Below are 17,645 nucleotides of genomic sequence, written 5' to 3'. Positions count from 1 at the left end.
GTCTTAATAATGTTGCTTCCTCCCTGCTAAAACAAGATCAGCACATGTCTTCTTATTTGGTCTGATTGCAGGTGATACCACCACTCCCCATATGCTCAGAGGCACGTTACCCAATTCTTCCAAGCTACACAGGAAGTGGATTGGACTGTGAAAGACCAACCCAAAATCTGTTTGCATTTTGACAAGTTTGTAGGGCAGTACAATATTTTAGAGAGGTCAGGTCTCCTGCTCCCCTGGTGCATTCACTATAGCTTCCCAATTCCCCTGCTTTTTAAAGTTTGATAAAAATATCTGTGGGCTATAGGTACGTTCTTAAACCGCAAGGTTTTCTTCCTATTAGTGAATTTCTCTACTTTTTAATCCAGGGGGTAAGAAATGGGATCCTGTGCAAGTTTGCTAACAATGGATTATTTGCATGCTTATTGAGTTCAATGGGATTTACTCCCCTGAAATCATGCTTAGAATAGGTGAAACTAACCACAGGGGATGGGGATGGGAGGAGGAGGAAGAGGGAGGAAGGGCAGGGAGGGCTGGAGCAGGCAGGTGAGGAGGAAGAAGAGGGGAGGGGAGGAGGAAGGGAGAGGGGAGGGGAAGGAGGGATAGGTCTGATCAAAGGAAGGGGGAGGGGAGGTTTCATCATTTGCATGCTTATAGAGTTCAATGGTATTACTCCTGTGCAATCATGCTTAAGATAAGTAAAACTGACCATGGGTATGAAGAAGGCGAGGGGGAGCTGAGAGAAGAGGGAGGGGATAGAAGGGAGGAGAAGGGAAGGTGGGTTTTGATCGTTTGCATACTTTTTGAGTTCAATGGGATTTATTTCTGTGCAATCATGTCTGAAAATGGAAATGGCCTCCCTTCAACTCGATCCTGACGTACAGCAACCTTATGAATAGGGTTTTTATGGTAAATGGTATTCAGAGGTGGTTTTACCATTGCCTTCCTCTGAGTCTGAGAGGCAGTGACTGGCCCAAGGTCACCCAGTGAGCTTCATGGCTGTGTGGGGATTCGAACTCTGGTCTCCCAAGTCATAGTTCAACACTGACCCAGGGGAGGGGCAAGGGGATGAGATTGGGTGGGTGGACACTGGGCAGAGGGGAAGCCCCTTTCCTTTCCAAAAGGAAAACATTGAGAACAGTATCATTGCTTTTCAGCCTTTCCCCCACTTTTTATTCTACAGCAGGCACATTTAGTCTCCTACCCAAATTTAAACCAAAGCTGTCCCTGGCCACATCCACACCAGGCCACTATTTCACTTTAGAGAGTCATGGCTTCTCTCAAAGAATCCTGGGAAGTGTAGTTAGTGAAGGGTGCTGAGAGTTGCTAGGAGAGGTCCTGTTTCCCTCACAGAGCTTCACTCAGAGTGGTTGACTGTTAAACCAGTCTGGCCACTGAAGTTCTGTCAGTGAAATAGGAGTCTCCTCTCAGCACTCTTCACAGACTATACTTCCCAGGATTCTTTGGGGGAAGCCAGAAATCAAAGTCTGGTGTGGGTGTGGCCCCCTGATTAGCCAAGCCCAGCAGCTGTGAGTCTGGCTTTTAGAACACTGACAGTTGGTTCTTACTGAGAATGTCCAACACTATCATTCAGTTCAATGCAAAATTTCTTAAATTAATTAAAAATCAGCCAGGCATTTTTTTTAACTTTTAAACTGCAGAACATAAGAAGAGCCTGCTGGATCAGGCCAGTGACCCATCTAGTCCAGCATCCTGTTCTCACAGTGGCCAGCCAGGTGCCCGGGGGAAGCCCGCAAGAAGATGAAGGTCAGAGTATGGGGAAAGGTCAGTAATAGGATTACAGGTACTCTGTGAACATGGCTGATTTTTAATGAATTTCAACAGATTATGAGAACTCTGACAGAAAGAAGTCCAAAAGGGCTCTGGGTTTTTTTTCTCTCTTGTTAGACTTTCAACTCTCTATTCTTTCTGAGTTCAGGACTATGAGTTTTGTAAGGTTTTGTTTTGAAATGAACCTATGAGAAGCATCAGAATGGCATTGGGGTTATTTTCAATTTAACATTGCGGAATGTGAAAAATCCACGCTGGCTACAGTATACAGCCACTCTTGTGGCTGTATAATGTAGACCAGTCTCCTCCCTTACACTTGTATAATTCTGACGCCGGAAACAACAGTAATAACTTCAACGTAATGGCTTACACCACGTTGTATTCCATGGCCCCTATCTAGAAAGTGTTAGTTTGCCTCAGATATCTACCTCTTTCTCAATTGTCTACACAACCACTTCACCTTGATTAAAATTTATTGCCTCTGCTACAAGGTAATAAATATCTGGAGGGAACCAGGTTGGTGACAACTAGCACAAGCTTTCAAATAGGGAAGTGTTACACCCAATCTAAGATATGACTCCATTTTAGGTCAGTTTGTCTCATAGTAGTGGTATATTGTCCTGTTGGCTTTACATTTAGTTTTATTTATTACATTTATATCCCACTTTTCATGGCATACAAATCTCATTCTCAATCTTATCCTCACAACAACCCTGTGAGGTAGGTTAGGCTGAGAGACACTGACTGGCCCAAGGTCACCCAGTGAGCTTCATGGCTGAATGGGGATCTGAACCTTGGCCTCCCAGGTCCTAGTCTAACCACTACACTAACTGGCTGTAGTTGCAAAATACCATTTAGATTCTCTCAAAGCAAAATGTTAACCACATTTGGGAATGCAAGTCCTGATATTCTCCCTCCAGACTCAGCTGATCAAGCCAACAGCTTCTATTCTATATTATCATATAAACCACAGCTTGCAAGTTGACAATGAATTGCAAAGTGAAAGTCTCAGATGCTCAAGTGAGGCAGGACTTGCATGTGAAATGTTTCCTACGATATCTTTAGACCAGGGCCTCTGAACATTTTTAGACCCAGGACCACATTTGAAAATCTGAAAAACAGTCACAGACACCACCACAAAATGGCTGCTGGGGGGAGTCTCAAAAGACTAGAGTGGGGGCACTGCCTAGTCACAAAGGATAACTTCCTCAATAAAAAGCAATTTTATAGTTCATTGGGTACTATAGCTGTAGTTCTCTACAGCTCTTTATCTTCCAACAAGAGGGTAGAATTTCTTTTCCTGCACCAATCCTATGAGTATGCTGCTGAAGCCATTTTCTTTGAGGGGTACTGCCTGTAGGCTACACCACTTCATGTGGTGAAATTTTGGTCCATTCATTTGTAAGGGTTTTTTTTTTGTCAATCTAAACTTTGTTGGAATACTGAGGTGAGACCTATCAAATTCTGCTTTACTAATGTACTGCTTTGTTATACTGTAAAACCTGTATTCATTTTTTAAGAACTCATTCACCACATGGCTACACAGCTCCTGGTTAGAAAGTACAGGGCTAAACTAGAAGCGACATGTTAAGCCAAACCTTAGCTTAGCATTCCACAGGGGTAAAAAAGACCAGGGAGAAGCTCCAATCAAGGAAGCCACGTGGCTCCAGTAAGCCATCATTTGGTTTACTGTGATGTGCCAACCAGGCCACAGTTTTAATCTACTTACACTAGAAATTTATTAGTTTCTGTTGATCTCAAGACAGCAGAATGTCCCAAACAAAGCTGTGTGTTGTGTCAAAAGAGCACTTTAAATTGCTTCTCTGGGTCAGCTTTTATATAAAGTAAAAAGGTGATCACCATCTTTATGATTTTTGTTTCATTTTGTAAGCATTGTCATTACAACTGTGGCTCAGCTACAAACATCTTGGCTCTTCTCAGTTTAGTTCTTCCTTGTAACAGCCTCATAAGAAAGGTTACTGAAATGAAAAATGAGCATTTTATAGCTGAATAGCTTAGGATGAGAGTTGATTTCTTCAACACTACATAATTACGGAACAATGATCCATAGGCTGAACCTATATGGCCAAGGAGTCACATGATGAATATTTCTTTTATACCCTTGTAAAACCTAAAATGATTTAAAGATGGAGAAAAACTTGCAAGAATGCCTCTAATAATATTTTTATATTTAATTAAAATACTTGGAACAGCCAATAGGTTTTTATTTGGTGCTGAGATTAAAAACAAGCAGTTTTACACAACCAAGAGTCCTGTGGCACCTTAAAGACTTAAAATTAATGATGGCATAAACCTATCTTTCCCAAATTGGTGACCTCCAGATGTTGTTGAACTACAACTCCCATCAGCCCAGTCAGCATGGCCAATGGTTAAGAATGATGGAAATCGTCATCTAAAATATCTGGAGGGCACCTGCTAACATAAGCTTTCACGAACTAGAGTCTTTCTTATCAGATGCATGGTGTTGTCCTCAGCACATGTTTAAGTATTATGTGTGTGCACATATAAATCAATATAACATACATGGGAAGGGGTGGAACTGTAAACAGTTTTTGCTGCAATAAACCAACACAGTTACCCCTCCGGAAATGGTAAGTTTTATAAAGTCTCACAAACAAATATAAAAGAAAGTGTAAGCTTAGATACATACAAGCAAATTCCAAAGAGCAGGGGCGAGGAACCTTTTCTGGCCGGTGGACCAAATCCTAATCATCCTGCCCCTGGTAAGCCAAATTTGACAGGTGGCATACTGACTGTTGGGACTTCCAAGTGTAGCATGGGACTGTTTGACAGCTCTTTTTGCCAACAGCCCCAAGCCACTCATTTAACCTCTGTTTCAACAGCTTTGAACAAAGTCCAGAACCTTCAATTGGCAGTTTTGCATATTCTGAGCTAACTGGGACTGGGCAATACAGGCACATCACACTCGTAGTCTTTTTCTAGGCCTTTATTCTGACCTTTAAGGCTCTTTTATGGTTTGGGCACAAGGTACCCAGATGACCTTTTTTCTACATGTAGGATCTTAAAATAATCTTCAAAGGCCCTTCTTTAAGCGAAGCAAGATGAAGCACAGTTATGAAAAGAGTGCTCAGGCTATGGAATGTCCTCCCCAGAGAGGTACACCCTGCACCTACTTCGGCGCTACTCCAGCATAATGCTTGTGATTTTTCCATACCTGTCAATCCATTTTAGCACTAAGTTCTTTTTACTTTACAACATATGCTTTTGTGATTATACTTTTATAGTTGCTTTTATTGTTTTAGAATTTAAAGTGTTTTATTTTTTATTGCGAGCTACTCTGAAAACTCTGTTATAGGGCAGCCTATACAAACTGTTATGGAACAAATTAAATGTTTGCAAAAGCTTTATTTTAAAAATAAATGTTCCTAAAATTTCTACTTTTCAATGTCACAGTTTTTACTTTAAACCTTTTCCTTTGTACCATTTATCCTCATGGCCTTATCCAACTAAAAATGTTCCGCTATAGTTTATTGCTAAGTAAACACCCCACCCTCCTCTACAGGCATATCAAGAAAAGGAGTATATGAAAATATTTTGATTTTGCTCTTAATTAAACTTATGTATTAATATTCCTTCAGCCCCTTCACTCAAGTTTATTTTAAAATGCTCATGTTTAATAAGTACTTAAAAAACTGCAGATGTCATCTTAGAAGAGGGAATATGTCTTCTATTTCCCATAGAAGAGAATGCCTCTTTGAATATGGTGCCTACTGCAAAACATATGCATTTAATCTAAAGTCAAAGCATATTTTTTCTCCAATGCTATTACTTGATTAAATGCAAAATCATTCAGATTTGATCAACCTATTAAGCTAAAGTAATTTATTAAGCAGCATTTCTTTAATCAGGTAACATTCAAAATTATTACAGAAGAGTGGTGTCAAACCAGTAACATTTCTTTTCTGCTGAAACAGATGGAACATCCCCCTTGCTTCACAAACAAAGGAACGAAGAGGGAAGGAGAGGTACAAGAACGGGCAAAGTCAAAAGGAGTCACAGTAATAGACCTAGTAGCCTACATTGCTATATATACACAAAACATTTACGTACTTTAATATTTGTGCCTTGTTTCTTATTTGTACATGTTTTTGTAAAAAAATAATTCATCCAAATAATAGCGGCAACAGAGAAATGCAATAAAAATCTTCCTGGCTATAGTTTTGTGTTCAACTAATTTGTGATTGTATTTTTCAACTCTCCTTTTGAATGCAATGACTCAAACATACACAACTTACTTACTTGACAGTACAGTAGGGTCCCGCTTATACGGCGGGTTAGGGACCAGGCATCCACCGTAAAGCAGAAATCACTATAAAGCGGAACCCATTGACTATAATGGGCCGCGTCGCGCGAAAATGATGCAAAAATGTCACAAAATCGCAAAATCGATTTTAAAACGGGGAATTTCCCCGAATGGAAAGCAGCCGCATCAGCGGAACGCCGCAAAACGGAACACCGGTAAGCAGGGCCCTACTGTATATTTAGAGAGTATTATTACATCTTACTTAAAAATAGGAAAGGAAATAGACTGCCTTCAAGTCGATCCCAACTTATGGCTACCCTATGAATAAGGTTTTCATAGTAAGCGGTATTAGGGTTCTCCCAATTATTACAATCAATGTGACCATTTGCAAAGTTAGGCTAACGCTTTATCCAACATAGTCAGAAAAACAATAAAGAGAAATATTTAATTCATCAATCAAAAGAGAAGTTTATAAACAAGCCAGATGATATTCCTCAAAGCAAGTTTTGGGCAAAACAATATGGCAATAGAGTATAAAGAACCCCCAATAATATAAGGTATTTAAGAAGAAAAATAGTATATATGTATTATAGATACCTAGGTACTCTCCTGTACAAATACAATTTATTTACAGTCCACCAACCATACTGGCTAACTCAAGAAGCTGGTGAGCCACTCCAGATTGATTGTGTTTTTTCTAGGGTAACTTACATCTCTATCACAAAACCATTTTGGCCCAAAAAATTCATAGGCAGTAAACTTATGAGTCAGATTTTGTAGGTGTCAGCTAATACAACCCCTTCTCCCCTTATACAGTGTATGCTTGTGGTATGCAGGAGGCACCCAATAATTAAGCTCGCAGTTAGTTTATTTTGCTCAGTTTGTCTGCTCTGGAAACAGTTCCACATTATCACTAACCTACTTGGCAGTAGGCACTTCCTCCTCCTCTCCTGCTTAAGAACATAGTCCCAAGTCCCATTTTTTTCCAAAATGTGCACACACACCTTAATACAGAAGTGAGGCTTAAGGATACCCTTATAACCCAAACAAAAGTTTAAGTATGCCTCCATCCATACAGCAAATAACACATTACATAATCGAGCGAGTAGTTTGGAACTAGATTCAGAAAGCAGAAAAGAGCTTGCACACAAGTGGTAATGAAGGAGATCACATGATGGACATAGCTGATATTGGAAACGTAAGGGAGACCACTTAAGGATCAAATAACTGGGGGGAACAACAGGGACCAAAGTGGGCAATAAGAAGAGGGAATGAGAGAGGGCAAGGTACAAGATGGTGATTACAGCAATAGGGCTCTGATAAAGAAAGAAGCTACCTGCCCTACATATACAAAACCACACCCTTTACTGATCACTATGGTATAGCACAGTGGGGAGGACAGCCTGGCTGGGAGTCCAGAGTCTATGAGTTCAAATCCCCGCTCATGTCTCCTGGGTGTCAAGGGCCAGCTAAAGATCACCCCCACAGGGAGTGGCTCAGGGGTTACATGCCCTGCCCCCTGTGCAGCCGTGGGCAAGCTGCATAGTCCCAAGGAGCCTGGTTGCCCCCCAGCTGGCAGTAGCGGACAAGGAAGGGGCTGACTTGTGCAGCTGTGGCAAGCTGAGCAGGCCCTAGCCAGCTAGGGAGGGCTAGCCTCAGAGGGAGGCAATGGTAACCCCCCCCTGAATACCGCTTACCATGAAAACCCTATTCACAGGGTGGTCGTCATAAGTCGGGATCGACTTGAAGGCAGTTCATTTCCATTTTCATTATGCATTAGAACAAGCACGTGCTGAAAATGACGAGAACGGCCACACCTTTGTTCCCATAATTAAGGAAACAGAGCAGTGTTGCACTTATTAAGGTTCCTGAGTCGGTTACAGCAGTAATCTTTTTTAAGTCAGCTACCACTAAGATAACCACCACTTGGAGTAAAACAGGCCACTACAAGGCTGTGTGAAAAAATGAAAAGCATGTATGCCAGGTCAACAGCAACTGAAAAGGGGAGGGGGAGGTCAACGTGTGCCATTGGAGCGCAATAGCTAAGAAGCAGCAAAGGCCGGGACGGCGGAACAAGAGAATATTGTGTAAGCAGAGACAGAGTGGGGAACTCGGGGGTGCGCGGAGGCGTTTTGCGAGCATCTCATGAGCGGGGATGAAGAGGAGAAAAGGACAGGGTAGCGAACCGAGACAAGTTACACCCGAGACCTTTCGGGCAAGAGTTTGCCTCAAAAGAGGTGGGAGGGGATTAGCTGCCGGTTCTCGGCCCGGACCTCGCCGCCGCCATCCTTTGCGGTTCGCCTGCGCGAGTGGCCCGAGATACGAGTCCTCCATGGAAACGAGACGTAGCGGCAACGGGCGGGCCTGTCCTCTTCCCTCGCTCCTCCGTCATCATCACCCGATTTATCGAGGACTGAGCCAACCCACACCCCGTCACCGACCGCGCGCTCAGCCCCTCTTGCCCGGCTCGGCCTCGCTGCGCCACAACCCGGGACCAGGCCCGCGCCTGCCAGTCCCTCCGCTAGCGACGCTGACACGTTCTCCGCTCACCCTTTCTTCCTCTTCTTCGCCTCCCTCTTTGCCCGGCTGGGGTCAGAGATCCCCCTCCGCCCGGCCGCCCTCACTCACCCCCCACATCACGCGTCCTCGCAGAGTCAGGCAGGCCCGGTAGCCTAGTCCATCCGCACACGCTCTAGCCCGCCTCTTCCGGATCCGCCGCCGTGGAGCAAGCGTCATCCACCCCCGCACTGTCTTGCCTTGGATTAACCTCCCCTCGGGCGGGAGAGAGGAAGTGTCTGAAAGAGACGGGAAGGAAGGGAGCTTTGCTCTCCCTCAGATCCCTCCCGGTGAGCAACGGTTACATCGGCTATGACAACTGGAGCAGGACGGGAACAAAACTCTTCCTGTTTCCAACGACACCAGCACAAGCTTTATCGAGGCGGGGTCACTGTGGCCTCCACGTGTTGCTGGACTGCTCTCAGCCCAGTCAGCATGGCCGATATGGCCAGGGTTGATAGGAGGAGGTGTAGTCTAACAGTACCTGGAGAGCTGTAGCTTGCCTACCCTAATTTATACATATCACCTGTAGGCCGTTTTTCTTACGCTCAAAGCACGAATCGAAACTTTGTAAAATAGAATAAGAAACCAAACCCAGTTTCAAAGAAATCCACTACCTAACTGCAGCCCTTCCCCAGCTGAAAAAGGTAAACTGACTAGCCAAGCCCTCCTCAACAGAGGCCATTCCGTGATCTAGGGGCTACTACTGTAAAGATCTTGGTCACTTGGCAGTCTCTGACCACCATCCTCTCCCCAATTCTGCAGGCTGCAGCTTTTTGTTTTGTTGGTTGAGGTGGGTTAGTAGGACAACAATCCAATTCTGTGCATTTTTACTCAGAAGTTAATCACACTGTTCTCTTGGATTTCTCCCACAGCCTTTGTGTATGCTTATGAGCTTGGTTCATAAGTGTACATGACTGGGGGCCACAATTCAAGTGATAACAACATCAGAGTTAGAGCTTACAGATCACCTTACATTACCTCAAGCAATGCTTTCCCCCAGTTGGTTCACACATCCATTACCAGCCACCAAATACACAGTAACCCAATGTAGAGAAATTCAATTAACGAAAAGCCTTTTGGTTTAACGTGTGAAGGAATTTACATGTTCAGTCAAGCTCCAAAATGCCAGAAAATTGCAGATGTCAAAGGCCACGCCATATTCAGATACAGTATATTTTTGAATACAAGGTGCTGAGGATAAACAACAAGAGAAGGCTGTTGCCTTCATGCCCAGTTCATGAGCCTCCTAGAGGAATGTGGCTGACCACTGTTGGAAACAAAATGCTGGAACAGATTGTTTTCCTTATTCAGTGCAGTTCTTATTTCCTTGTGGAATGAAAAAAAATAAACCAAGACTGGAGCCAGACTTAAGGGGGTGCTTGGCACAGTGCTGCTGATGGGTCCACCCCTTGACTGTAAGGAGTCATAGCTTGGTAGTAGAGCACCTGCTTTGCATGCAGAAGGTTCCAGGTTCAATCCCCAGCATCTCCAGGTAGCACTGGGCGAGACTCCTTCCTGAGACTTTGGAGAACCCCTGCTAGTCAGTGTAGACAATACTGAGCTGGATGGACCAATGGTCTGACTTAATATAAGACAACTTCCTATGCTCCTATGACCGCACTGTATAACAACACCTGTCACCTCTCTCTCAGATGGACCCCCGGATAGCATTTTAGCAGTTATTTTTTAATCAGCTCCCATCTGCACTGGTTTACCCAGAATACAGTACCCCAGCACTGATCTATAGTCTTACCCAACCTATGAAATCTGTAAATTTCATGGGTCTCTAGGTTAGGTTTATAGGCAGGGCATTGCATTTTGAGTAAATTAAGATGTTGGGCAGCCATTGTGGATGGAAGATGAGCTTTGCTCTCATTCAGAAGCAGTGCGACCACCCATCCACCCACCACTAAAACAGCCACCCAGGGGCTTGGCAGGGAGTGTTGATGCAGCTGGGTCAGTCCTGTGAGGGCTCCATTCTGAGCCTCTGGGTCCCAACTGGTCAGCCTCTGGTGCCGAGCCTTATTGAAACCGATGAGACACTGCACACTAGTGTTGCCACCACCTTTTCTTGTATTTTACTATATGAGTGAACCACACTAACATGACTCCTGCTTGATAATATGATATATTCCAAATTTAATTTTAAAAAGGGGTGTTTTATTTATATTTGTATTAATATATCGTGAAGGAGATTTATGTATGCACTGTTTATAAAGTCACTCAGGATCATTGTTAAAGCATATACTATAAATTGCTGGAAAAAATGAGAAAAATAATAACTGTACCAAATTTCACATTTAAGAACATAGGAGCCAGCTGGATTAGGGCAATGGCCCATCTAGTCCCACACATCCTGTGGCTACTCAGATGTTTATGGGAAACCTGCAAAAAGGAACTGACCTAAGCTGCACTTTCCTCACTTGTGATTACCAGCAACTGGTATTCAGGGGTATGCTGCCTCTGACAGTTGAGGTAAAACATAGCCATTGTGGCTTGTAGATGTTGAGTCTTATCCTCCATGTATTTTTCTAATTCTGTTTTAAAGCCATCCAAGTTCTCAAACTGGGCATCCTTCACAAACTGGGTGGAAGTAACAAGCGGGGTACCACAGGGCTCGGTCCTGGGCCCAGTGCTCTTTAACATTTTTATTAACCACTTGAATGAGGAGGTACAAAGCATGCTTATCAAATTTGCAGATGATACAAAGTTGGGGGGCATAGCTAATACCGTGGAAGACAGAAACAAAATTCAAAGGGACCTTGATAGGCTGGAGCATTGGGCTGAAAACAACAGAATGAAATTCAACAGGGATAAATGCAAAGTTCTACACTTAGGAAAAAGAAACCAAATGCACAGTTATAAGATGGGGGATACTTGGCTCAGCAGAACGACAAGTGAGAAGGATCTTGGAATTGTTGTTGATCACAAGCTGAATATGAGCCAACGATGTGATGTGGCTGCAAAAAAAGGCAAATGCTATATTAGGCTGTATTAACAGAAGTATAGTTTCCAAATTGCGTGAAGTACTAGTTCCCCTCTATTCAGCTCTGGTTAGGCCTCATCTTGAGTACTGCATCCAGTTCTGGTCTCCACACTTCAAGAAGGATGCAGACAAACTGGAACGGGTTCAGAGGAGGGCAACAAAGATGATCAGAGGACTGGAAACAAAGCCCTGTGAGGAGAGACTGAAAGAACTGGGCATGTTTAGCCTGGAGAAGAGAAGACTGAGGGGAGATATGATAGCACTCTTCAAGTACATGAAAGGTTGTCACATAGAGGAGGGCCGGGATCTCTTCTTGATCATCCCAGAGTGCAGGACACAGAATTATGGGCTCAAGTTGCAGGAAGCCAGATTTCGAGTGGACATCAGGAAAAACCTCCTGTTAGAGCCATACGACAATGGAGCCAATTACCCAGAGAGGGAGTGGGCTCTCCGACACTGGAGGCATAGAAGAGGCAGCTGGACAGCCATCTGTCGGGAATGCTTTGATTTGGATTCCTGCATTGAGCAGGGGGTTGGACTCTATGGCCTTGTAGGCCCCTCCCAACTCTACTATTCTATGATTCTAAGTTGATGGCCATCACTACTTCTTGTGGGAGAGAATCTCATAGTTTAACTATGTGCTGTGTGAAGAAGTACTTCCTTTTGTCTCTCTTGAATCTTCCAGCATTCATCTTCTTGTTTGTCCATGAATTATAGTGTTATGAGAGAGGGAGAAAAACTTTTCTCTATCCATCCCCTCCATACCATGCATAATTTTATACACGTCTATTATGTCTCTTCTTACTTGCCTTTTAAATGAAAAGGTCCAAAACGTTGTAGCCTTTCTTCATAACGGTGTTGCTATATCCCCTTGATCATTTTGGTTACCCTTTCCTGAACTTTTTCCAGCACTACAATATCTTTTTTGAGGTGATTTACAACAGCAGTATGATGTTGGCAGGTTTATTTTTAAACCCTTCCCTAAGGAAATATCTTTCTTAAGATTTTTTTTTATATTTAGATAAGACACATTATAGGTCTAGTAATTCCCTTGCATGTTTAGCTATGACACCTACATGCAAATAATTGAAGGAAATTACTGATGAAGCAGTGATGACAAATATACATGCTGGACTGCCTGCTAAAATACTTAATCCCAATACAACATGCGGGAAGTCACAAAGCAAGACGATTAAAAATAATATCTCAAGAATGTAAATATTGACATTAGATCAGAACAAAGCCCCAATTAGACCAGAATTCTGTTTCTACCTCCAGCCTATCAGAATGTCTCCTTGATGGCCTCACTATCTAGAACTCAGAGGCTGATTATCTTTCAGTAGGGTAGTTCTAAGTACCTGTAATAGTTAACAATTGGTAGACCTATCTGCCATTAGATTTGGCTAGTCTTTTAAAAAATCCATCTAAGTATACAATTCCCCAAGTAGATTATATGTTTTGTGAAGAAATACTTTCTTTGCCTCTCCTGAACGTACTGCTAGTCAACTTAATTGGGTGACTCCGAATTTTACATTCTGAGAGAAAAATCTCTCTGTCTAATCCCCACACCTTTCATAATTTTCTATCACATCTTTTGCGTAGTTTTCTGAACTAAAGATGGCAAATGTTTATTTAATTTATTTATTTATGGAATTTATAATGACTGCTGCATAACATAGCTCTCTGCATGGCTTAGAAAATTATGAACTACAATTTTTTGAATGTCATAAAAACTAGTGCAGCATAACATTTTCTCGCACAAAGGGACTTACAGCCAAATTGACATCATAACTGTAATATGCAATATATAATCCGTGGGATAAAAATTCAGATTTTAAAATAACATATTTTTATAGTCTGGAGAAGGCTGGGCCCCTTTAAGTAAAACAGCATCTTGTTGTACAGACAGGAAGCTCAGTCTGAATTTGTTTCTTGGTGAAACAACTTCAGAGCTCTGTGCTCCCTAGAGCGCTGCCCTGCCTGAACTGTGCCTTGCACCTTGATTAGGTCTTGCTTTGCTGCACTGCATAGCATCATCATCATCATCACTTTATTATGGTCACAAGACCAACCATAGATAAACACATTTAAGTTACATGGGATTGGATATGGTTAAATACATTTAAAACTGCAAACATCGTAATAAATATATATCGTGATCCCAAAAAAAGGGCTTAAAATTATGATTATAATTAAGTTCAAGGGGACATCAGTATGAGTCATAAGTATTTAAAATCACCAAGCTGCCATGTATAAGTCTCAAGCAAGGGTGAGTTAAACTATTACTAAAATTAGTAGTGAGAGTTTAGTTCACTTCGAGATTCGGGTAGAGTTTATAAGGACATTTTTTGCTTATTTTTCTTAGAATTTATAACAATCAAACTGAACTTGGCAACCGCTAAAGTTACCTCTGGATGGTGGTCAGATAGTAAGTAGTCCATCCAAAAGGATTCCGATTGATACAGATGGGGGTCTAAAATAGGGAAAATTAGGTGAGATCTAATAGAGTGATAATTCGGACAGCGAAATAGGACATGAGCGTTAGTCTCAATTTCACCAATTCCGCACTGACATAGACGATCTTTATATGGGATTTTATTGTATCTTCAAGTACCGCTGAGGGGAGAGCATTTAGCCTCATCAGGGTAAATGCCCTACGGTATTTAGGAATTATTAAATTGGATATGTAAGGCAATGGTCTTAAGAAGCTTAAATTACATCGTTGATTTTTTATAAGCATTTGTTGGTGTTGTACGTCTATATCTCTCAGACGTTGGCTAATATTGCAGCGGGCGGCATCAAATCCCATGGCTAGAATTGTTGGTAAAGAAAAGCCTATTGTTTGGACTTTGTTTTGAATTGTATTGGCCCAGATTGATTTATGATTGTCCTGTAAAATAGAAGGAGTTAGGCCTAATGGGTCCAATATTAATTTTAACCATGCGCTAATTCTATACATCCAAATATTGGATTCTATAGACTGTACGCCCAGCTCCAACCTTAATACGCAATTGGGGACGCAGGGGGAAACTGCCGTAATTGATCTTAGAAATCCATTCTGGACCATTTCTGGTTCAGATAGGTTATCGTTTTTACTCAGTTGCGACCCAAAGGTTAACTGAGGAATGACTTTGGCATTAAAGATTTTTAGCGCGGGAAGAATGGACTGTCCGCCTTTAGCATAAAAAAAAGTTAACAATGCTTTTGTTGTCTTTTTTGCATTAAGAACAGCCAGTTTAGTATGTTGTCGATAGCTTCCAGAAGTTTGAAAGGTGATTCCTAGGTATTTGAAGGAGTTCACTTGTTCAATCTCATGGCCTTGGATTACCCATTGGTGTTTAGATCTAGATTTATTAAAGATCATTACTTTCGTCTTTTGATAGTTAATATTCAGTAGTTCAGAAGTACAGTACGAGGCTATTTTAGAGAGTAAACGCTTCAGTCCAATCGGAGTTTTTGAAATTAATATTATGTCGTCTGCGTAGAGAAGAATATTTCTAGGTTTACCTGCAAGTATAGGAGAGTGGGAGGATGTAGTAGCCATAGTTGAAACAATGTCATTAATGTAGATATTAAACAAAAGGGGAGCAAGTAGCACTGCATAGCAGGACAGTTATAACTGGATTACCTAACAATTCTTTACAGTCAGGAGTACTGCTGATTTCACTGACCTCTGATGAAGAGGCCACTGAAGTGTGAGCTATGAAAGTCTGTGAAAGGAGATGCAAGAAGAAGGAGGGTAGTACCAATTCAAAACCAAACAATCAAAGAGGCAAACCACATATCTATTTTCTCTGCGTACAGAAGCACTTCACTTTCAGAGTAAAAAGAAGTTGCTTCCAATAAAGAGTGATTTTTAATCCAAATATAATGTGATTTGGAGTGTTACTTTTAATAAATTAAACATAGTTCATAGGCTGTTTGGGCTTCACCTCTTGGTTTTTTTGGAACTGTGAAAGGAAACCAGTAGAGTTGATAAAGGCTATATGCCATAATGGTTTTACATTAACGAGTCTCACCCTCTTCTCTTATTCTCCTTAGGTGAAATTACATAATCATTCGTTGTTGCCATATTTATATTCCTCCTGATAATTGCTTCCATCTTGAATAATGAATGAGCGCAAATATCATGATCAAGTTCATTGTGTAAATAAGAATAATCGTGGCACCATATAGACCACATGTTATTTTTCATCCTATTACATTTGAATGTGATTGCATTGTGCAGTTTTTTTGTAAGCCCAGGAGCTATAAAGTGGGGTACTGTATATGTATTCCAAGTAAATAAATGAAAGAAGCTAAAATAAGAGAAACTAGTACTTCAGGAAAACAGATGAGTAAAAGTACTGTCAGATGATCAGCTGCTGTGTAACTAGCTTGTAAATGAACCACACTGTAGCCAACAACACCTTACCCACTCATTAGAGGGGAAACTAATAGTGTAAATAAGTAATGTGAATGAGTAATGAGTAAAGTGAGCATGTTTACTAACAAGTTAAATAGCAGCTGATCATCTACCAGCATGTTTACCCATCACAGAAGCAGAAGAGAGAAAAGTGGGATTAGCAATATTTCTGAGGAAAGTATTGTTAGGTATATAATGAATGAAGTACAGCCCTTTCTGTCAGTGCTTACTGGGATTCCTTTACACCATACAACATACATTAATATACACTTTTATCTTACATATTAAAAATGCTTTAACATGCACAATGGGTGTTCATACACATTTCTCCAGAGTTACACACAATTTTCACATGATTTCTTTTGGTATAGCCTGCTCTTTCTCTGAGTGAAAATGTAAAAACTGAGTCATGGTTACCTCAGGTGGGACCTAAGCACAACTCATTTGTGATCCATCCCAGGGTTCTCAGGCATTCTTCTATCCAGGAGCTGACAGGGCTAAACCTGCTGTGCTTCAGCAATACAACTTGCATTATTTGATCTCAGATCATTATCTGGTCCTGCATGAACGCCTTTATCTAGCTGGCCAAATGTGCAAACCTCAGTTCCTGAGGTCATCTCCAGGCGACCCATAATAGCAACTATTGCACTGAGCTTCATATTTTTGCTATGCGAGGGAGTATATTTTTCAAGCCTGAAATACATATTAATGAATTGCTGCAACTTCTTAGGATCAGTTTCTGTTGATGCGGCCAGATGACGCAGACAAGGTGCTTGCAACAATGCGGCCAGCACGTGTCCTCTCAACCCTTGTCCTTCTTCCCTTATTAAAGCTTGCCAAGGGGGTATGACTGAGTGGATCCAGGATGTGGTCGACCATCTTTGCAGAAGGGAGCGGTCCCAGCCACCCTGAAAGAGGGCCTTGGACCCATTGGTTTGTGACCACTACTGCCTGGTCGCAAATACCCCTCTTTTAGGGAAGGTGATTGAGAGGGTTGCAGCACAGCAATTGCAAGTACTCTTGGATGAAACAGATTATCTTGATTATCTGGGTTCAGGCCCGATTATGGGACTGAACTGGCTTTGGTTGCCCTGATGGATGATCTCTATTGGGAGAAGGACAAGGGGAGTGCGACCCTGTTATTCTTACTTGATTTCTCGGCAGCTCTGATACTATTGACCATGTTATCCTTCTGAGCCAATTTAGTGAGATGGGTATCAGAGACACTGTTTTACAGCAGTTCCAATCCTACCTTGAGGGTTGTTTTCAGAATAAAGGATTGGGTGATTGTCTTCTGGCCTCCTGGCAGTTGTGCTATGGGGTACTGCAGGGTACTATCTTGTCCCCAATGCTATTTAACAACTATATGAAGCAGTTGGGAGCAGTCATCAGGAGATTTGGGGTGAGGTGTCAGCAGTACACCGATGATACCCAGCTCTATTTTTCTGTAACATCTGAATTGGGAGAGGCCGTGCAAGCCCTGGACCAGTCCCTGGACTCAGTGGTGGGCTAACTGAGTCTCAATCCTAGCAAGACACTGGTATGTTGTGTTAGTGGTTTCCGAGTTCGATAATTGATCAGTTGCCTGCTTTGGATGGGGTCATACCCTCTCTGAAAGAGCA

General features: G+C 42.1%; 1 protein-coding gene across 3 annotated transcripts in view; it reads right to left on the bottom strand.

The window, feature by feature from the left end:
• Window positions 1-8,980, bottom strand: part of CUL1 (cullin 1) — an 84,491-nt gene extending 75,511 nt beyond the window's left edge. The window contains exon 1 of one of the 3 annotated variants that reach the window (XM_061587482.1): window positions 8,702-8,980. In XM_061587482.1, coding sequence (XP_061443466.1) covers window positions 8,702-8,809 — 108 coding nt within the window. In that variant the 5' untranslated portion in view covers window positions 8,810-8,980. Of the gene's footprint in view, window positions 1-8,623 lie in introns of all 3 variants that reach the window. The other 2 variants (XM_061587480.1, XM_061587481.1) reach the window with 2 other exon arrangements.
• Window positions 8,981-17,645: the final 8,665 nt, after the last annotated feature.

Source organism: Rhineura floridana, chromosome 10 (genome assembly GCF_030035675.1).
Source record: "Rhineura floridana isolate rRhiFlo1 chromosome 10, rRhiFlo1.hap2, whole genome shotgun sequence".
Lineage (NCBI taxonomy): Eukaryota > Metazoa > Chordata > Lepidosauria > Squamata > Rhineuridae > Rhineura > Rhineura floridana.
Note: the sequence above shows the minus strand (reverse complement) of the source record. Positions and strands in the feature narration are given on the sequence as shown.